The sequence below is a fragment of the Heteronotia binoei genome, chromosome 4, assembly GCF_032191835.1.
Source record: "Heteronotia binoei isolate CCM8104 ecotype False Entrance Well chromosome 4, APGP_CSIRO_Hbin_v1, whole genome shotgun sequence".
Taxonomy (NCBI): Eukaryota; Metazoa; Chordata; class Lepidosauria; order Squamata; family Gekkonidae; genus Heteronotia; species Heteronotia binoei.
The window spans coordinates 8,298,719-8,321,729 of record NC_083226.1 but is presented as its reverse complement, the minus strand read 5'-3'; the positions used below and the strand labels follow the sequence as shown (position 1 = coordinate 8,321,729).

General features: G+C 45.0%; 1 protein-coding gene across 1 annotated transcript in view; it reads right to left on the bottom strand.

Moving 5' to 3' along the window:
• Nucleotides 1-23,011, bottom strand: part of ZFYVE28 (zinc finger FYVE-type containing 28) — a 53,945-nt gene that overhangs the window by 26,560 nt on the left and 4,374 nt on the right. Inside the window, exons 2-7 of the mRNA XM_060236749.1 lie at nt 18,148-18,288; nt 16,229-16,366; nt 12,984-13,186; nt 5,112-5,201; nt 3,478-3,567; nt 1,261-1,362 (exon numbers count right to left, since the gene is read on the bottom strand). Coding sequence (XP_060092732.1) covers nt 1,261-1,362; nt 3,478-3,567; nt 5,112-5,201; nt 12,984-13,186; nt 16,229-16,366; nt 18,148-18,288 — 764 coding nt within the window. The remainder of the gene's footprint in view (nt 1-1,260; nt 1,363-3,477; nt 3,568-5,111; nt 5,202-12,983; nt 13,187-16,228; nt 16,367-18,147; nt 18,289-23,011) is intronic.

Below are 23,011 nucleotides of genomic sequence, written 5' to 3'. Positions count from 1 at the left end.
TGACTCCAGGAAACCAAGGTACCACCACCTTTCCCCCCCCCATAAACTATAGGAGAAGTATGAGAGGAAGAATAAGCCACTTTTAATTAAAATAAAGTAGTCCCACATTTTGGTCTTCCAGCGCTTCCTTCCACTTTAAAGCCAGTTCAGTTTTTGCAACCGATAACTGCGACTGACCCGAGGCATTCAGCAGGTGCATGTGGACGAGTGGGTTCTTCCAGATTAGAGTCCGGGCACTTAACCACTACACCAAACTGGTTCTCAGTGAAAAGTCACGGCTCCTCTGTGAGTGGGGGGAGGCTGGGAGAGGGGGAGTCAGAAGAGGGCAAATTTGGTGAAGCTGTCGATTATGGCTCAGCCAGAGATACAGAGAAACTGAGACTGGACAAGGTATCATGCGTTAGGCAGGCCGGTCTGTCAAGCATTGTCTATTTCTTTGTCTATTTCTTTCTGATTATAGTTAACAAATTATAGGAATGTTACTAACCATGAACTGAGCTATGCACATCAAAGTAGCGAACCCACCTTTTGTTCCTTTCGCTTTAACTAACAAATGCAGGAATGTACTCTTTGAAGATAAAACCTCCTGGGACTAATTCCCATGCCAGCAAGGCTGGAACCCAGGAAGCGCCAACCGCAATAGAGATAAAGAAGTTTCAGTGTGAAGTTTCTCACATGAATGTAGAACTGTTTAGAGAATGTAGAATTGTTTATAGAACCTTTGATGTGCCATCTTTAAGTATGCCTTTCACTGTTACACTGTATCTGTTCCAATACCTTGCTGGGCTGAGCCACATGGATTATCAATAAACCAAAACTTTGTTTCAAAATCCAAGGTTTGGCTATTTTGAAATCTAATGCTTGACACAGTCAAGCTTAGGGAGGCAGTAGGGTAGGGACAGGGAAGAGGATCAAGGGAGTACCCTGAGACACTAGCTAGCCTTGTCTTCAGGGTCTGTGTCAAGGGGTGACCAGACTGGGGAACTGCACGGACTAAATGGATAAGGAGTATCCCTGTCAACGTGGTGAAGCCAGTAGCAAAAGGATCAGGGATCCCCAGTGCTTAATGAGCCCCTCTCAGATAAAACCACTCCATCTCTTTCACCAGGAGAAACAGCCTGCCTGGGGATTCTTACAAGAAGTGTGTCCCGGATTAAGTGTGAAAAAAGTTACACTTATCAACAAGAGAGGGAGGGGGGAGGGAGAGAGAGGAAGAGAGGGAGGGGGGAGGGAGCATAGCATTATGATTGAACAACTTGCCTTATCTTCCGTAGTAAGGTATGGAAAGGTCTGAAAAGCTCAGACATCTCTTCTTGTTTACGATCAAGATTCAAAGGTCCTTCTGAGTAAACAACAAGCCCACTGCAATGCAAAAGGTTACAAAAATCAAAGCTGACGTTAGGTATGTTTACAGTTCCAATGCTCTACAGGCCCTCTTCCTCCTTGATGAGGCCACAAAGCTGACAGGTCGGAACACCTCGTTCTTTTTTACGGTCCCGTAAGCAAATATAGACCAACGGTTCTTGAACTAAATTGCCTTACTATTAGCTAGGAATAACTGGGACAACTGCAGGTGATGTATGGAAAGAGCAAGCTTATCATGTATGCAGACTGATAAAACGCTTGCAGTGCAAGACTCACTACCAATCAATTCAATACAACACAACACATCTAAAGAGAAATTCAACAGGCAATAAATCAGAATTAACTGTGATCTGGTGGAAATCAAGCCCTCACTTTTCAGGTGAGCTGTTAAAACCCATGAAACATATTGAGTATGAGATTAATAGTGACCTGACTAAGTTCTTGTCTACCGCAGACATTAGCATGGACTCTCGGAGATATGGGGCAAAGATACCTGTATCTTTTGCAACTATCTCAGCAACCGAAACACTGATTTGTAACACTTCTACTAGTAATATCTGGAAAGAACAACTGACGAGCTCAAAAGTCATCTTAGCTAAAGGTTTAGAAGAGAGCAACTCCGCTCAGATGGACAGGGACAAACTCAAAGCTGGCTACTATTTTAAAATAAAGGAAGGAGAAGTCTCAAGGTCCCAAATATTCTTTCTAGTTATACTCCTACTCCAACTACTTGGATATATGAGTGGCTTCAATAGGAAGAACTTTCACAGCGTCTCTCAGAATAAAAGCTGACCTCTACTCCCTTGAAAAACTCTTCTTTGGCCAAAGGAGAAAGAAAAATAGTTCATTAAGGGTAAAATATTAACTACAAATTGGGGGGGTGAGAGGAAGAGCTCTTTCAATGGTCAGAAACAAGCAGTTGCTATCTGCTCAGACACAATCTTTTTATTAATTTCCACAGGGATTTCCCCCTTTTGAAATAATTCATAAAAGAAAAAAAAATTCCAAACTTTTTTAAAAAGAAGGAAAGAAACGTATAGGGGTAGTTTGTTGTTTGGTCATTCCCTTCTCTATGGTAAAAACGCTTCTACCACAGAGTTTTTGCTCAAACATCATAAGAACATAAGAGAAGCCATGTTGGATCAGGCCAATGGCCCATCCAGTCCAACACTCTGTGTCACAGAAGAACATAATAGAAGCCATGTTGGATCAGGCCAGTGGCCCATCCAGTCCAACACTCTGTATCACATAAGAACATAAGAGAAGCCATGCTGGATCAGGCTAATGGCCCATCCAGTCCAACACTCTGTGTCACATAAGAGAAGCCATGCTGGATCAGGCCAATGGCCCATCCAGTCCAACACTCTGTGTCACATAAGAACATAAGAGAAGCCATGTTGGATCAGGCCAATGGCGCATCCAGTCCAACACTCTGTGTCACATAAGAACCTAAGAGAAGCCATGTTGGATCAGGCCAATGACCCCTCCAGTCCAACACTCTGTGTCACATAAGAACATAAGAGAAGCCATGTTGGATCAAGCCAATGGCCCATCCAGTCCAACACTCTTGTGACACAAAGTGGCCAATATGTATATATTGTATATATACATATTGGCCACACACACACAAATATGCATACATACATATATACACACACACACACACACTGTGGCTAATAGCCACTGATGGACCTCTGCTCCATATTTTTATCCAATCCCCCCCTCTTAAAGCTGGCTATAAAAACAAGAGTGTCCCTGTGTCACTATGACATCACTTCCCGCATGCACCATCACTGGTGACATCACCGAGATACTAGGGTAGGCCTCCCCCTCTGCTGGTAAGCCCCTCCCATCCCTCTCTGGTTGTCAAGGGGTACCTGGCAACCCTATTCCCCACTCACTACTACACTGTGGTCTGGAAGGGAAATGAAACTAAATGCAAGAGTAACAAATGAAGAAAAGGAATATAAATTTCAGCCTCAAATTCTACCAAATTTAAGAGAAATGTAAAAAAACAAAGATGAACACAGTAGAATACAACGTACGACTTGGGAGACAGTGGCCAGGCCTCAATGGAAGTTGCTATGTGCATTTTTAAAATGGACTACTTACCAAACAATGGCTAATCTTGGAATAGTAAACATCAATGCCGGTTCATAGTCGTCAATCATGTCCTGTGTAAGGTATCCCAGTTTCAAAGCTCTAGGCAGAAAAGAATACTGAATCATTTATTTAAAATGCTTTGGAAAATCTCCATCTCCATAACAAGCACATGACACAAAGGTATCCCATGTATTGCATAAGACTTAGGACAAAAAAACTGTTCCACCATGCCTGAAAAGATGGGTGAAAATCCACAAGAAGTCAAAAAAGGTCCTTCGTCACAGCAACCTTCTCCAATCCTCTGGCTACATTTCCTAACCTTGTCTCTTGTCACCATAATAAAATATAATATTTTACATGATCAACTGAATACTGAAATTTGTAGTATAATTCCTATTATATTTTTATTCTGTAAGTTATCTTGGGCAGGTTCTCTGGAGATGCACTGAAATACTCTAAATATATGAATGAATAACGACAAGCAGAAAAAGAAACGTCGAGGGCAATGATTAAGAGGAAATGCCGACTGTTGCGCATGCATGACAGAAGCAACTGCACAAAATATTTGGCAATGTGCAGGACTAACAAATGCCAGTTCAGAGTTGCAGAAGTGGGATCCCCTCATTCTACTGAGGTGGACAAGTCTCTCCCCATCTTTGAGCAGGTTCTGCCCCTTGTCACTGAATTCCCTCAGGAAGTACTAAATGTCTGTGCAGAGGGACTTACCCCAGAACCAGCAGGCCTGTTGGGCAAAGGTGGATGATTATTATTTATTAAATTTATGAATCGCCTCATCCCGGCCGATGCTGGGCTGTAGGTGGTTATCTTCTTGAAACCTCGCTTCGTCCCACAATGCCTCGCGATTTGGGCTCTAAACCTCTGCCACCTCCCCAACCTCAAAAGGGAGATTTGGCTCTGTTGGCAGCTTCATCAGTTTCAGTTCCACAGGGCATAAGCCTGACAAGACCAAGAGGCCCTCCTCAGATTCATTCTCAAATCCTAAAAACTTTAAGAAACCTTGTCATCACTTGGCCACTCACTGAGGAAGTAATGTGCTTCCACACAAAAGCTTATACCTGGAATAAAACATTGTTGGTCTTAAAGCTGTTTTCTCTTTTTTTCTCCAAAAGAGAAGCAGCAGCCCCGGAGAAGGAAGCAGAATTTCTGTGTGAGACCGGGGGGGGGGGGGGAGGGAGGAGTTTGTCTTTGTATGTCTCCCACACAAAGCAGCCACAGAGCGCGCTCTCGCTCTCTGTGCCTCTATGTGTGTGTGTGAGAATGAGAAAAGAAATTGAGGGGGGGTGAGTGAGGCAAGAGGCAGGGAACAGAAAGGAATGAGCCACTGAGGGAGCTGGGGAAAAGGCAAGCTATGGTGCATTTGCAGTAGCACTTCTGGAAAAGGAAGAAGGAGAAGGAAGCTGATTAGGGAACGGATTTGAGTCCTGCGTGGGTGGGATTCAGCCCATGGGTCACATGTTTGACACCTTGTTCTAGTCTCTCTCCCCCACTTCTCTTCATGTATACAAGCTTAGGAAGGTTACCTTGAATTTTTTTCAGCAGCATCACAAAACAACTTGGCCTTGACTCACAAGTAAGAACTCGGGTCAAAAGCAAAGAATGAAAGATTGTTAAAAACCGCTTACCTCTCTACTGTTTCACAAAAAAGGACGATTACTTCTTGCTGCACATAGTACTCCTTTGGTGACTTTACAGGAACCATGGCGGACACGTAACTATGAAAGACAAAATGAAAGATAATATGCTTTTCAGTCCCTTTGGCAACTTGATTTTTAGTGAACTTGCTGCAATGGAGGGTTAAAAGCAAGCTGGGAAGTTCTCATTTAGTCACACATTGGGTTGATTAGGCGAGGCATGTCTTATGTTCTCTTCACTTCCAACCCCCTCTTCGGGAGAGCCAGTTTGGTGTAGTGGTTAAGTGCGTGGACTCTTATCTGGGAGAACCGGGTTGGAGTCCCCACTCCTCCACTTGCACCTGCTGGAATGGCCTTGGGTCAGCCATAGCTCTGGCAGAGGTTGTCCTTGAAAGGGCAGCTGCTGTGAGAGCCCTCTCCAGCCCCACCCACCTCACAGGGTGTCTGTTGTGGGGGAGGAAGGGAAAGGAGATTGTGAGCCGCTCTGAGACTCTTCGGAGTGGAGGGCGGGATATAAATCCAATATCTTCATTTACCTCACAGGGTGTCTGTTGTGGGGGAGGAAGGGAAAGGAGATCGTGAGCCACTCTGAGACTCTTCAGAGTGGAGGGCGGGATATAAATCCAATATCTTCATCTACCTCACAGGGTGTCTGTTGTGGTGGGGGGGGAAGGGAAAGGGGATTGTGAGCCACTCTGAGACTCTTCGGAGTGGAGGGTGGGATATAAATCCAATATCTTCATCTACCTCACAGGGTGTCTGTTGTGGGGGAGGAAGGGAAAGGAGATCATGAGCCACTCTGAGACTCTTCGGAGTGGAGGGCGGGATATAAATCCAATATCTTCATTTACCTCACAGGGTGTCTGTTGTGGGAGGGAGGAAGGGAAAGGAGATTGTGAGCCGCTGTGAGACTCTTCGGAGTGGAGGGCGGGATATAAATCAAATATCTTCATCTACCTCACAGGGCGTCCGTTGTGGGGGGGGGGGAGGGAAAGGAGATTGTGAGCCGCTGTGAGACTCTTCGGAGTGGAGGGCGGGATATAAATCAAATATCATCATCATCATCATCTGGCAATACAGGGATAAAAAAGAGACCACCTTCACAGGTGGCAGAAAGGATTCTTGAGATCATGTGAAATTTGGGAACGAGTTGTCTGTAATTGCTGTAAACACGATTACTTATTATGGAGCTGCAAGCAAAGCGCCATCAAATGGAGCACATTTTACCATTCTAATGCTGAACATTCTCTTTATACTACACCTTAAGACAATTTACACTATCAGTAGGCCTTTGAGCGGGAATGCACAGGAACACAGTTTTGGCTGGCTTGGTGTCACAGGCTGTGACCTAATAGGTAAATGAGTTCCTGCTGGGCTTTTTCTAAAAAAAAAAAAAAAAAGGTCTGGTGTAAAACCACGGAGCGATCAGGGGGTGTGGCCTAATATGCAAATTAGTTCCCGCTGGGCTTTTTCCTACTAAAAAGCCCTGGCTATCAGCATAACTTTGGCGCCATCAGTTGTAGATTGACACTTTACATACGAACATCTTTCGCCTGTCTTTAAGACACCACCCCAGACTACATGGCTACCCTCTGAAACGAGGTATTATGATGGTCGCAAGGCACCTGGCTTCAGGAAACGTTAAAAACAAGAACAACAAAACCTCAAGAAGCCCCACCAAGGGGGAGGGGCTTTCCGAAGGAAGGCAAAGGTGCCTTGACCTGAGTTGACCAGGGTCAAGGGGGAGGAGACACAGATTTGTTAAAACTGCCCTGTAAATGGAAGACAGCCTCTTTTTTTCCCTTGGGATGCTGAGCTATACAGACCTCGTCTGAGGGTGGGAGCAGGCCTCCATTTCGGATCACGCAGCTTGCCTAGAGAGGTAATGAAGGTTCGATAGACAGAGGTAACCTTGAGGTAATGAAGATTCAGTAGACAGTTGTAACTTACTACAGCTAAAGAACCTCTGTCTTTTTTGCCTTCCCTTAGCTGCTGGGCAGAATTAGCAGCGGTTACTGTGTGGGAGGACACCGTTTGAGGGTGGGTGGGTGTGTATAGCCTGCTGGAGAGCAGTGCCCGTTTGAGTAAGCCTTCTTTCTGTTTGTCTCTTTTACCTGGGTTGCAGCTGATTGCGGAAGGTGACTGCTGTGCCTGGGGCTGCTTGCTGGCCCCTCCGTCCGCTGGGTGAGCCCTGAACTGTGTAAGGCTCTTCTTTGCCAGAGGAGCAAGCCAAAGTGATCTGCCCTGTGATCCCTAGCTTGGGGGCCCTGTAAGAAGCTCAGTAGCTCTTACATGTTAAGCTTTTTTGCTTCTGCAAACCTTCTACAAGTAGCCTTGTGAGGCAGTTTGACTGGGGAATTGTCAGGGAAGTGCAAGATAAACTGAACCACTTCTGCAGTGGATTACAACAGCATGGCTGGAGAGAAGCCGAGGCAGTGACGTGCAAAGTCTGGGGCACATTTGTATTCTTACCTGAGGGTGACAGCAATTACACTTGCAGCAAGTGTAAGTAGGCAGCCCTACTGGAGAAGAAAATACAGGGACTTGAGGCACGCTTGTCCATGCTGTAGCGTATAAGGGAAGGTAAAGACTTCATGGACAGAACGCAAGAAGCACTCTTGAGAGAGCACCGGAAGGAGGAGGAAAAAGTACGCCAGCAAACGGAGGAGCACCCAATACATGAGGGCTCGTGGAAGAACGTAACCCAAGTAAAGAGTTCACTGGAACCTTATTATAGGTTGGAAGAAAACTCCACCCCCTGGACTATTATTTCATTATTTGTTGTATTTATATCCCAAATTGGCCCAGGGTGGGTAACATCAGAATATATAACATTAAAAACCAGTTAGTATGTAATTATTAAAACAGATAAAACGACTAAAAAGATGACAAAATAGGCGTTATAGTTCCAGATTCCGAATCCCACATGAAATGGACAGTTGAGAGCAGGAGTTACTCCAACTCACGCTACATCAGGACTCCGTATGGGCAGACAGTCAAGGCAGCTTCTATGCAGGCAGGCCAGGATGCCCACCACCTCAACCAAAAGCCTGCCCCCCCCAGCTTCAGTTTTTGTGTTAATGTGCAGTTCGTTGCAATAAAGCAGTGGTTACATTTAGCAATTTAGTTCATAACCGCCGTAAAATCACAAAAATCAGGAGACGTTCTGAGCCTCTGTTCCTTATCAATTGGTTCCAGGATCTCCCATAGATACTGATTCTGGACTACTGGAACAAGGATTGCTCCCCCCAGCCTCCCCAAAGCTTGGGAATTTCTCAGGCCCTCATGGATTGAAGGACTCAAGCTTCCGCTCCCCAAAATAGGAGGTGTGAGCTGGTAACTGGGGATTCCCTACTGAGAGGGGTAGAGCCCAGACTTGTCATCTTGAGAAATATGCTGTCTATTGGGTGCATGCATCACGGACACGACTGAAAGGGTAGGAAGACTCATCAAGCCCACAGATTATTATCCTTTCTTGCTCATCCATGTGGGAACAAATGGTCCAGCACAATCCAGAATGTATTAAAACAGACGTGGCTCTGGGTAAACAGCTGATGAACCTGGGAGCACAGGTTGTGTTTTTGTCAGTTCTTCCTGTCAAAGGCTGTGGCTTAGGAAGGGGAAGAAGAATGCTCCAAGTAAATGACCAGCTACATAGATGGTGTCATCAAAAAAAGTTTGGTTTTTTTGGATCAGAAATTAAGGTCTTCTCCCAGGAGATGGTTTGCACTTCACAAGGGCAGAAAAAATTTGATAAGAGTCTTACAAATCTGATAAGGAAGTTGTTAAACTAAATCTTATGGGGAAGCAAGACAAAAATGTAAAGCCTAGTATGATGCCAATAACCAGAGATAAGAACACTAAAGATCTAAGGGGAATGGAACATATGCTAGGAATCATTAACTCGCAGGTTTGGATCCTATTACGAAGACGGTGAAGGGTCCAGACACCAAGTCCTTTGAGGAAAGGTTGAAGGAGCTGGGCATGTTTAGCCTGGAGAGGAGGCGGCTGAGAGGTGATAGGATCACCAGCTTCTAGCGCATTAAGGCAGGGGTGTCAAACTCAGGACATAAATGAGACCTCGATGGGCCAGATTGGGCCAGGCCATGTGTGTACCTATTTAAGACAGCAGAGATATAAACTTTAGGTAGCAGAAATATAAACTTTATAAAGGACACTGACAAACACAATTTAAAAAAAAAACATGCTTAAAACATCAGCACTCATTGGTCTTAAATGTGCTTTCTTTGTATTTCTTCCATGCGATCCAGGGAACTGGGCAAAGGAAGCTATGGCTCTTTCCCTCTCTCCCCAGAGGACCAGGAGGAGGAAGGAGAGGCTTGCCTCAGTAGCTCTGCTGTGCGACTGAAAGAGCCAGGCAAAGCAGCCTCTGCCTCCCCCGTAAGAGAGGAGCCTCAGCCAATGGAGAACAAGTTCTGTGAACTTGTTTTGTTCTGTGATTCCGAGCAAGTCTGGCAAAGCAAGCTGTGATGCAGAAGGAAGCAAGAGAGAGGGAGAAAGAAGCAGACGACAGCCAGTTGCTTGAGGGCCTGATAGGAGCCCTCCAGTGGCCTGATTCGGCCCCCGGGTCGCATGTTTGACACCCCTGCTCTAAGGGCTGTCATACAGAGAATGGTGCAGAGTTGTTTTCTGCTGCCCCAGGAGGTCGGGCCAGAACCAGTGGGTTGAAATTAAACCAAGAGTTATCACCTAAACATTAAGAAGAACTTCCTGACAGAGCGGCTCCTCAGTGGAAAAGGCTTCCTAAAAAAGTGGTAGGCTTTCCTTCCTTGGAGGTTTTTAAATAGAAGCTGGATAGCTATCTAACAGCAATGCTGATTCTGTGAACTTAGGCAACTCATTTTCCCATGTCTCCCCCTCCCCATTTCTTTTAAAGTTCTGCTGTCAATTCCTGTCAAGTGCATGTGTGTTTTTTAAAAAAAATATTTTCCCATGATCTAACAAAGTAGTAAAAGGATGCTTCCCTCCATCCTTTACATGCATAGCAATGACACATGAATCTGTTTTAGTGGTTATATATGTGGAACAGAAGTTAGAACTCACAGTTCAGGTCCTGGGTGATTATTAATACGCGATAGTGGAAGATCTAATAAGCCTTTTGCGAAATCTACTTTGCTATACAAAGGTGACAATATTTTTAATGTCACTGAAAATTAGATTAGGAGAGCCAGTTTGGTGTAGTGGTTAAGTGTGCAGACTCTTATCTGGGAGAACCGGGTTTGATTCCCCACTCCTCCACTTGCACCTGCTGGCATGGCCTTCGGTCAGCCATAGCTCTGGCAGAGGTTGTCCTTGAAAGGGCAGCTGCTGTGAGAGCCCTCTCCAGCCCCACCCACCTCACAGGGTGTCTGTTGCGGGGGAGGAAGGTAAAGGAGATTGTGAGCCGCTCTGAGACTCTTCAGAGTGGAGGGCGGGATATAAATCCAATATCTTCATCTACCTCACAGGGTGTCTGTTGTGGGGGGAGGAAGGTAAAGGAGATTGTGAGCCGCTCTGAGACTCTTCAGAGTGGAGGGCGGGATATAAATCCAATATCTTCATCTACCTCACAGGGTGTCTGTTGTGGGGGAGGAAGGGAAAGGAGATCGTGAGCCGCTCTGAGACTCTTCAGAGTGGAGGGCGGGATATAAATCCAATATCTTCTTCTAGATTCATAACAAGTGCCCCAACGGGGACCCAAACCTGCATTGTTCTTCTGTCCTCCATTTATTCTCAGAACGACCCTGTGAGGTACGTCTGACTAAAAGTAGGTCACCCAGCAACCTTCTACAGCAGACTGGGGATCTGAGTATTAGAGACACACGCCAAGTTGCTTAAAAACTCTCTTATCACGTGTTGCCTGTCATGAAGAAAATCTGGTTCACAGTGTTCTAAATCCCTTCATTTTTGGCACTGTAATTTTGGTCATCATTCTGGTGTTGGTGGCTAGTTTTCAAATGTGTAGCATAATTTACTGATAAGTTATGCCTGCCACAAACAGGGACTCTTTGCTTCCATTGCAAACAGCATGGTGCGGTTGTGGTTTTTCTCACCTGGGCCAGGATTTTCATATGCTTTTTAATTTGGGCCCGAGAACTTCAACAATTATCCAGAAACTGGCGGCCAGTTTTGAGTATCCTAGCGTTATTCTCTTTATGAGTTATGCCTGCCATAAATGGACAGATGGACAAGAGAGGCCAATTCTTTAATTACTTTAGGTTTATCGTAACGACATGCAAAGTGATTTGTTGCGTTATGATATTTGGTTTGTATCAGGGACTTGTGGGGGGGGGGGGCGGAGGTAGAATCTTTGTCCAGGGACCTCAGCTGTGAGTTAAGCAAAAATCACTGGATACCAGATTCTTAGGAACAGAAATGGATCTGCCAAAGTTTGTTAACCATCGCTCAGTGGGATGCTGTCACAGACATACCAACACATGCTGAAACAGGAATTGTATTGATGTTAGTTACTGTAAAGCACAGACTTAAGACTCTAGAGAGCAGACTCCATATTTTTAGTTCTTGTACTTTATACAGGGGAATGGGGATCTCCGCATGAATTAGCTTACAAGAAAATTGTTATAATATATGCAAGAGTTGATCCTTCCTTGTCTTTCCCAAGCAGCCTGCCGCTTGTCCCAAAACTCCTCTGAGGATCTTGAGAAGCCTGTAAGTAAAACTGCACCATAGTACAGGGTGCTGTTGCCCTGAGGGAGAATCCAGCAAAACTGTCTCTCTCCCACTCATGGCTTCCATTAGTGGAGGAGGGATCAAATTGTAAATGCCTTCCCACCTTTTTGTTCGCTACGAATTCCTCTGTCCAAAGACTATTTTTACTTCATGGCTATAAGTATGAGTCAACTCCTGTGACTGCATTTGAAAGTCAATTTTTGCTGGAAAACAGGGATGAAAATTGAGGGCTGAATTCAGCTAACCTCTCCACTGGCACCAGGAGCAACAAGAAAAAGAAGAAGATATTGGATTTATATACTGCCCACCACTCCGAAGAGTCTCAGAGTGGCCTACAATCTCCTTTCCCTTCCTCCCCCACAAGAGACACCCTGTAAGGTGGGTGGGGCTGAGAGGGCTCTCACAGCAGCTGCCCTTTCAAGGACAGAGTCTCAGAACAGCCTACAATCTCGTTTCCCTTCCTCCCCCACAACAGACACCCTGTGAGGTAGGTGGGGCTGAGAGGGCTCTCACAGCAACTGCCCTTCCAAGGACAGAGTCTCAGAGCAGCTCACAATCTCCTTTCCCTTCCTCCCCCACAACAGACACCCTGTGAGGTAGGTGGGGCTGAGAGGGCTCTCACAGCAACTGCCCTTCCAAGGACAGAGTCTCAGAGCAGCTCACAATCTCCTTTACCTTCCTCCCCCACAACAGACACCCTGTGAGGTGGGTGGGGCTGAAGAGGGCTCTCACAGCAGCTGCCCTTTCAAGGACAACCTCTGCCAGAGCTCTGGCTGACCCAAGCCCATGCCAGCAGGTGCAAATGGAGGAGTGGGGAATCAAACCCGGTTCTCCCAGATAAGAGTCCGCACACTTATCCACTACACCAAACTGGCTCTCCAAACAAACCAAACAAGGGCAATCCTGCCCTATTTCTCTTCTCACTGTAGATACATCTCCTATAACTTTTTGACCACATAGATCACACAATCTGGGCGGGGCCCTCCCACCCTGCTGGGCCAATTAAAACATATTATGTCATAAAGCCGTCACAAATAACTTTAAAAAGCACCTTTGTTTGGTGAACTGGCCGCAGAACTGAAGAAGCAGCGATGAAGTTAAAAGAAAAACCTGAGGGATTTTTCTGCATCAAAACATGTAACGTTCATGAAAGATATATTTCAGCTACGTTACCTCAGCTCAAATTCTGCAAAGAGGACATCGAACTGTTTGAGTGCTTCTTTCATCTTTCCTGTGTAGAGGTTCAGATCCCGAAGGGCCTGGTCACGGATTATGTTCCTGACTTCTTCCAGGCTGTGAGTCAGATTCTTGGCCAGCGGTCTCATTGCCATGCTTTCTATTTCACGGTTCATAATAATCGAACCTGCAGCCAAGCACTAGAAAGAGGTTTTAAAAGATGTTAGATTTATGCTTTAAAACAAGCTTCAGGATGCAATATTACACGCTGCTGGCTTCAGTAAGGTACCAGACCTGAACGGTACTACTCTGAAAGCTCAAATCAACAGGATAGTTAAAAGGGCCAAGGCAAAGAACATATACAGCTTTGTCCCACTTTCCACTATGAAAGCACTAAGGAAAGAGGAAGTTTAAAGGGAAGTCCAACTACAGAAAAGCAAATGGAAAAACCAGAAAATCCGAAGTTATATACTTACCTTCCTGTTATAATCAAGGTTTTTAAATTAATCTTTTTATTAAAACAAACAAATAAAATAATGCACTATTACAATAGATACAGATTTAGCAACCTACATTTGGAGGGGATCTCCCCACCTTTATGACATTTCATCATTCCCTCCAAATATGAAATAAGAGTCATCCACTTGTCCAAAAAATGAGATAACTCTGCAGATTCAGATTCGAGGTTAACTATTAAACAGATCTCCTCCCAAACCATAAGATCCCAAGTTTTAAGACGACGATTATATTGGATTTATACCCTGTCCTAGAGAGCCAATTTGGTGTAGTGGTTAAGTGTGCAGACTCTTATCTGGGAGAATCGGGTTTGATTCCCCACTCCTCCACTTGCACCTGCTAGCATGGCCTTGGGTCAGCCATAGCTCTGGCAGAGGTTATCTTTGAAAGGGCAGCTGCTGTGAGAGCCCTCTCCAGCCCCACCCACCTCACAGGGTGTCTGTTGTGGGGGAGGAAGGGAAAGGAGATTGTGAGCTGCTCTGAGACTCTGCCCTTGAAAGGGCAGCTGCTGTGAGAGCCCTCTCCAGCCCCAATCACCTCACAGGGTGTCTGTTGTGGGGGAGGGAGATAAAGGAGATTGTAGGCCGCTCTGAGACTCTTCGGAGTGGAGGGCGGGATATAAATCCAATATCATCATCATCATCATGTCCTACACTCTGAATCTCAGAGTGGCTTACAATCTCCTTTACCTTCCCCCTCCCAACAGACACCCTATGAGGTAGATGAACATAAGAACATAAGAGAAGCCATGTTGGATCAGGCCAATGGCCCCTCCAGTCCAACACTCCGTGTCACAGAAGGACATAAGAGAAGCCATGCTGGATCAGGCCAATGGCCCATCCAGTCCAACACTCTGTGTCACAGAAGGACATAAGAGAAGCCATGTTGGATCAGGCCAATGGCCCATCCAGTCCAACACTCTGTGTCACACAGTGGCCAAAAAACCCAGGTACCATCAGGAGGTCCATCAGTGGGCCAAGACACTAGAAGTCCTTACACTGTTGCCCCTCCCAAGCACCAAGAATACAGAGCATCACTTGCCCCAGACAGAGAGTTCCAACAATACGCTGTGGCTAATAGCCACTGATGGACCTCCGCTCCATATGTTTATCCAATCCCCTCTTGAAGCTGGCTATGCCTGTAGCCGCCACCACCTCCTGTGGCAGTGAATTCCACGTGCCCCTTTGGGTGAAGAAGTGCTTCCTTTTATCCGTTCTAATCCGACTGCGATTTTATACTTTATTCTCTTTCTACTATGTAATTTTATCTAGATTTTTGTTACATTTTCTATTTCTATTTTAACTGGAGCTTAACTTGGATACCCACGTACCTGATAATGTTCTTGTCAGTCGGTTCTGGTCACTGACCACAATAAAATCAATTCAATTCCACTGAGTACCCGCGAGTTAAAATTCTAGATTTCCCCCCTCACGCTGGCTTTTACACTGGCCAGATGTGATGCCATGCTGACCATGATTTTGGAAGGGAGACATAAGAAGACTGCATACTCTGAGAGGATTTGCCCCTGCTCTTAGCACAGGTGGAAACAACAGGACATGTTTTTTTTTCTGCTGCCCCCTCTATAAACAAATTCAAGAGGAGACAATTTTTTTTCCTTGTAGACAGTTCTGTGGTAGAGGACGACCAGATATGCTTAGATAAATTATTAACAGATGAAACCTCAATTATTACCAAGCTAACTGCTAGATTCTGTGCACAGGTGATCAAAGTGCACAATAAATTTCAGTCTTGCCCTTCTGAGCCTTGTCTTAGATTTCATCATGACGTCTATTATATAGCATTTGATTTTTAGAATCCAGATTCAAATGTTTTTATTTATTTTATTTCTATTTGATTTGGTTTATATCCCGCCCTTCCCGTCGAGGCAGGCTCAGGGCGGGATTTTAAATTATTTTATTTTAAATATGGCTACCTATTGTGTTATTTTATGTATTTTATACACCAAAGAGCCAGTTTGGTGAAGTGGTTAAGTGTGCGGGCTCTTATCTGGGAGAACCGGGTTTGATTCCCCACTCCTCCACTTGCAGCTGCTGGAATGGCCTTGGGTCAGCCACAACTCTGGCAGAGGTTGTCCTTGAAAGGGCAGCTGCTGTGAGAGCCCTCTCAGCCCCACCCACCTCACAGGGTGTCTGTTGTGGGGGAGGAAGGGAAAGGAGATTGTGTGCCACTCTGAGACTCTATCCTTGAAAGGGCAGCTGCTGTGAGAGCCCTCTCAGCCCCACCCACCTCACAGGGTGTCTGTTGTGGGGAAGGAAGGGAAAGGAGATTGTGTGCCACTCTGAGACTCTGTCCTTGAAAGGGCAGCTGCTGTGAGAGCCCTCTCAGCCCCACCCACCTCACAGGATGTCTGTTGTGGGGGAGGAAGGGAAAGGAGATTGTGTGCCGCTCTGAGACTCTGTCCTTGAAAGGGCAGCTGCTGTGAGAGCCCTCTCAGCCCCACCCACCTCACAGGATGTCTGTTGTGGGGGAGGAAGGGAAAGGAGATTGTGGGCCGCTCTGTGACTCTTCAGAGTGGAGGGCGGGATATAAATCCAATATCTTCTTCTTCTTCTTTCTACTATGTATCTAGATTTTTGTTAAATTTTCTATTTCTATTTTAACTGGAGCTTAACTTGGATACCCATGTACCTGATAGTGTTCCTTTCAGTCGGTTCTGGTCACTGACCATAATAAAATCAAAACTGAATAAAACATTAAAAATATACCTCTGCTCCAAACCAAAGTTGTCCTGCAAGGTTGTCGTGTCTTATTTCCTCTGGAAATTTAACATAAAAATCACGGTTGGCTCGCTCGTGTGGAATACATTCATCCATTATTTGGTTTATAATGTTTAAAACATTATCCTAGAATACAAATGCCATAGATTAACACTAAACAAATATTTACACAATAGCATATTAGAAATTCCTGAACACATCCCGCACTTTATCTCTTTAAAACATCTGTTCACTGCCTTTCTCCCTTGTGAAACTCAAGGTGGCTTATGATACAAATAAAACATTCAAAAAACCCCAATAAAAACTGTAATTTTAAAGCCACAGACTAAAAATGCCATTTGGGACTGCAAATAATAAAAGCTAAATCAATCAAAATGAAGTCCTAGATAGAAATGTCTTCATCTGCCTCCTGAAGACCTGCAAAGAGGGGGCCAAATCCACTTCCCTGAGGTGGTAGTTCCATAATTGTGGGGCTGCCACTGAGAAGGCCCTCACTCATGTTCCCACCAAATAAGAGTCTTTAATTGTGAGACAGTATGGAGGGCAAACGTAATCTTTGCAGCATTTACCATTGTTCACTGAAATGCAGCCTTTCCTTGACCTTATTTTTCTGCAAGAAATGCCTTAGCGTCTCCTCCCCACGCAAAAAAAGTCATTCAAGAAAACAAGGACGAGACTGGAGAAATGGCAACTTTTGAAAGGAGGTGTCTCCCTCTTTACTGCTCCTTAGGCCCCAGGAATTTCCCAAACCAGAGCTGGCAACCTTAGCAGCAGCTGGGATAAGGCAAGCTCGTCCTCTAGCCTCAGTCCCTCATTTGTAATATTGGACTAACCCTGGGCTATTGGAAGGGCTTCATGGATCATGCATACTAAGTGCTTTGAACACTAACAGCACTGTGTGCATGCTAAGTATTACACTACCATAACCAGCCACAATCGGTCGGTTGGATCCAATCAACTTTCTTCCCAGTGAAGAAGCCTAGCTGGTGACAAAGCCTTTCTTTCCTAACTGCCAAACACATAAGACTGAAACTTAAATCGCAGTTTAGGATTGCTTTAATCAAAAGCAGTTAAAACTAAAACCACTTTCAGCTGCCTCCTAAAATACCCAACAAAAAATGCAAGCTAGTGACCAGTTTACTAAGAAATATATGGAAACCAGTCCAAATGTCCAAAACGTGTACATCTGTGCCTTTGAAGTTAGCCTGCCCAAGGCGACCAGTGGGTAGTTTCCTGGGAGCCAGATAAGGGAGGTATGGGAAGCGCCGACTGTCTCTGAGAGTGTGAAAACGCTGTATTGTTTCCCTCCTTTGAAATGTACAAAAAGGCAAGGCCCGGCCTTGAAAGTTATCAAACTCAACTTGCCTCTTTACTAGACTGATTGTTCTCAAATAAATGGCTTAATTTTGAAATACTATGATCCGTCTTTGTTTGAAGTTCCTCGTCTGACATTCAAGTCCAAAGTAGTGTGGTGACAAGCCAATCAATTAAGTACTTGTTTCTTTCCAGTCTTCGTCAGACCCGGCACCAATATTGATTCAATTATATAGATTCTTTACATGATTTTTAAAAAAGGGGACGCAGAGCGTCTCCAACAGCAATTTCACATCGGCTGCAGCTCAGTATGAGGTATTTGGGAGTAACGTCCAGCTAGCAAAGCTATCAGCATAGTTTGAAAGCAAACGGACATAAAGGCTATTCTGAGGTTATGGAGGGAGATATTAACAGGTAGGAGGCTCTAGCATGTTCCCTTTTAATTAGTTTGAAACAGGTAAGCCACCAAATGCCCTGACCAACTGACATTCCACCTTAGGAGACAAAAGCTTTAAAGAAAGTTACCTTCCCTCCAAAAGGCATCATTCCTTTGCATAAATACAAGAGTTGCAATGAAAAGGTGCACCAATTACCTGACATGAGCGAAACTGGTTGACCAACAGAGTGCATTTTTGTGGATCCTTCCTTCCATCCAGGCTGTCCAGTTCAGCGGCAATTTGATTGAGTTCTTCGTCTGCATAGTAGAATTGAGCAAGAAGCTGTGGGTCTGTCCTCTGCAATGGAAACGCATGCACACATAAGACACGTAAGGCTGAGAGGCCTCCCAGCAACATATGCTTCACAATGACGGCACTGTGGGAGAAAAAGACAAGGAGCAAGGCATGACAGATAAGTGAAAAATTTAGTGTCATCTGCAAACTTGGCCACTTCACTGCTCACTCCCAACTCCAAATAATTTATGAACAAGTTAAAGAGCATGGGGCCCAGTACTGAGCCCTGCGGCACCCCACTGCTTATTGTCCTCCACTGCGAAGACTGCCCATTTATTCTCACTCTCTGCTTCCTATTAATTAGCCAGTTTTTGATCCACAAGAGGACCTGTCCTTTTACTCCATGACTCTCAAGCTTCTAAGGAGCCTTTGATGAGGAACTTTATCAAAAGCTTTCTGGAAGTCAAGGTAAACAACATCTATTGGGTCACCTTTGTCCACATGTTTGTTCACCCCCTCAAAGAAATGTAACAGGTTAGTGAGGCAAGATCTTCCCTTAACAGAACCCATGCTGAGTCTTCCTCAATAACTCGTGTTCATCAATGTGCCTACTCATTCTGTCCTTGATAATGGTTTCTACCAACTTTCCCGGTATTGAAGTCAGACTGACTGGCCTGTAATTTCCGGGATCTCCTCTGGAACCATTTTTAAAGACGGGGGTGACATTTGCTACCTTCCAGTCCTCAGGAATGGAGGCAATGAAAGATTATATATTTCAATGAAAGATTTTTTTTTCAGAAGATCCACGAGTTCAACTTCGAGTTCTTTCAGAACTCTTGGATGTATGCCATCCGGACCTGGTGACTTATTAGTTTTTAATTTGTCTATCAGTTGTAGGACCTCCTCTCTTGTCACTTCAATCTAACTCAGGTCTTTCAACACCCCTTCCAAAATAAGTGGTTCTGGAGCAGGCAAACTCTTCTCATCTTCCACAGTGAAGTCGGAGGCAAAAAATGCATTCAGCTTCTCAGCCATTTCCCTATCCTCCTTCAGTAATCCTTTGACCCTTTGGACATCCAAGGGCCCCACTGCCTCCCTGGCTGGTTTCCTGCTTCTAATATATTTGAAGAAATTTTTATGGTTGGTCTTTATGTTTTCTGCAATACGCTCCTCATAGTCCCTTTTTGCCTCCCTGATCACACTCTTGCATTTGATTTGCCACAGCCTGTATTCCCTTTTATTAATCTCACTCGGACTAGCTTTCCACCGCTTAAAGGAGTCCTTCTTACCTTTTACAGCTTCCATTACTTTGTTTGTCAACCATGCAGGCCTTTTCTTATACCTGTTTGTGCCTTTCCTAACTTGTGGTATATATTTTATCTGAGCTTCTAGGATTGTAGTTTTAAATAGCCTCCAAGCTTCCCCAAGTGTTTTGACTGTATTTACCTTTCCTTTCAGTTTCCTCTTCACATGCCTCCTCATCTCAGAGAATTTACCCCTTTTAAAGTTAAATGTGATTGTGCTGGTCTTTTGGGGCAACTCTCTATTTATACAAATGGTGAAATCAATAACGTTATGGTCACTGCTCCCAAGTGGTGCGATCACTTTTACATCTCTGGTCTCTCATTCAAGTGATAACCAGGGCTGACCCTACTTAGCTTCCAAGATCTGACTGACATGAGCTTTCCAAATCAGGGCTGTGTATTTCTACACCAATCAAAATTCAACATGCAAAAGAAGTCCTACGTGTTTGTGACGGCAGAGGCCAACGTCTTTCATAACACTAAAACATTCAGAGCTTGAAAGCATATTTTGACCAGTGTTTCCTCTGAGTTAGTTTTTTGTGTGTGAGGATAGCATGGAGGAGAGAAGTGTGAGCTAGATCACAGTTTTTTAGCCTCCAGCTCACACATTTTTGTCTTAGCTCAGGAAGGATGGCCCCAGAACAAACTAATTTATGCAGTTGCCAATTTGCTCACTCATAACTTTAATACTGGTAGTTCATGAGGTAGATTTGTTGGTCACAAGACTCCATGCCTCAGAGGGAATGCTGATTTTGACTCAGTTTCTTTTGAACAGATTTAACCCTCCTCTTTTGCATAGTGAGTAACACACACCAGTATGGCTCCTCCCTGCTTACTAAGAGGAAATGTATTTAATTCATTTGTACCCAGAAATTCTCCCCAGCGGGAACCCATAGCTGCTTAAACCATTCTCTTCTCCTCCATTCCATCTTCATAAGAACATAAGAGAAGCCATGTTGGATCAGGCCAATGGCCCCTCCAGTCCAACACTCTGGGTCACAGAAGAACATAAGAGAAGCCATGTTGTATCAGGCCAATGGCCCATCCAGTCCAACACTCTTGTGTCACATAGTGGCCAATATATGTGTGTGTATACACACACACATATATACTGTGGCTAATAGCCACTGATGGACCTCTGCTCCATATTTTTATCCAATCCCCTCTTAAAGCTGGCTATGCTTGTAGCCGCCACCACCTCCTGTGGCAGTGACTTCCACATGTTAATCACCCTTTAGATGAAGAAAGACTTCCTTTTATCCATTTTAACCTGACTGCTCAGCAATTTCATCGAATGCCCACAAGTTCTTGTATTGTGAAAAGGGAGAAAAGTACTTCTTTCTCTGCTTTCTCCATCCCATGCATAATCTTGTAAACCTCTATCATGTCACCCTGCAGTCGAGGTTTCTCCAAGCTAAAGAGCCCCAAGCGTTTCAACCTTTCTTCATAGGGAAAGTGTTCCAGACCTTTAATCATTCTAGTTGCCCTTTTCTGCACTTTTTCCAATGCTATAATATCCTTTTTGAGGTGTGGTGACCAGAATTGTACACAGTATTCCAAATGAGACCGCACCATCGATTTATACAGGGGCATCGTGATACTGACTGATTTGTTTTCAATTCCCTTCCTAATAATTCCCAGCATGGCGTTGGCCTTTTTTATTTTATTTGAGATTTATATCCCGCCCTTCCCACGAATGGCTCAGGGCGGCTTCCAACAATTTTAATCAAACATAAAATTTAAACAATATTAAGTATAAAACAATTAAATATTTAAACAGTTAAAACTTTAAAACAGAATATTGCAATCGCACACTGTCTTGACATTTTCAGTGAGTTATCTACCACGACCCCAAGATCTCTCTCTTGGTCAGTCTCTGCCAGTTCACCCCCCATCAACTTGTATTTGTAGCTGGGATTCTTCGCACCAATGTGCATTACTTTGCACTTGGCCACATTGAACCTCATCTGCCACGTTGACGCTCACTCACCCAGCCTCAACAGATCCCTTTGGGGTGCCTCACAATCCTCTCTGGTTCTCACCACCCTGAACAATTTAGTGTCATCTGCAAACTTGGCCACTTCACTGCTTACTCCCAACTCCAGATCATTCACAACAACACTGTCAGGCAAGTTAGCCTGAGAGTGTGACTGACCCAGGTCTCCCAGACACTAGTCCAGATCTCTCTCTCGCTCTTGGCTTGACTTCGTGAACGAAGATTTAAGAAAGGTGCAGTAGTCCACGTCTGCTGCAGGCTCGCTGGTGGCTGACAAGACCAATGCAGGACAGGCAGGTCCGGCCACAGTGGCTGCAGGGAAAAGTATTTTTCGACCGCAAGTAAGGAAGCCCGTTGACCGCGGCTAGCCAACTGGGGGGGGAGGAGACGAGCTTTGTTTAGGCCACCTTTTCTAGGCCCCTCTCCATACAGAGCAAGCAGTGCTGTCCCTAAATAAGGCTGCTTGGTCGTTCAGGGTGCTGCCAAAAAATGCTTTCGTCTCCGGGTCAGCATCAGGCGACCAATACCCTGAACCGCCTACATGCAGGATCGGGACTGCGGCTTCCAGTGGCATCTTCCACCTGCCATTTCGCCCCTTGCCCATCGCTGCAGGACTTGGTATGTTGTGGGTTGTGGATGTGGATACCCTTCAGGCCTCCGCAGAGGAATTTTTAGGTGAAGCGCAGTGTGCGCAGTACTGGCTCCACCCTTTCACCTTGGGGTCATCTGCCATGGCCCAGTAAGCCGGGACGCCGGCAGCGAGTCCTCCAGGTGGTAGGTGTTACATTAACGAGCTCTGTCTGCCCGGGACTAGTCCAGATACTTAACCACTATACCACTCTGGCTCATGGTACAAAAATGTGTGGCCACTTTTCTGTGAATTCTTACTCCCCCCCCCCCACCCAAAAAAAATCACAATGGTTATACCTAATACAAACCAAGGACTAGCAGATGGTGAAAAAAAAAAATTATCTTCCTGCTCCTGTGATTCTGGAGGAAAAAAGTAAAAAGGAGGAGAGGTTGTGACTTCACTGCAAGTATTAGTGGCTGCGAAGAATCCATGCTAGTGCTCCATGGTGAGACCATGGTTTATCAGCATTCCCCTTAACAGAAGTAGCCAAATGACCCCAGTGGCTGAAGTGGTCAGTCAAGGTGCTGCTGTGCTCTCCATCAGGTGCTCTTCCTTGTCATTTTCTTGCTTCCGTTTGTTGAATCATGTCTGACCACTTCTGGGAATATCCCCAAGAAAATGGCTCTGTGCATACAGTTTTGAAACAGGAAATGGGTGTAAGAAACCCCTGAAGAGTCTCATGGTGGAGTCTTCAATGTCAACAAGAAGCCCGTTAATTATTTCACTTTGGGCTTTCATGATTACGGAAGACCAACAAGACACCAAAGGACCTGAGGCCAGAAGAGAACGGGGGTGGGGGAACGCCCTCTGTTTGGACCCCAGCTGATATGCTCACAGTCTGGAGGAAGTGTAGAC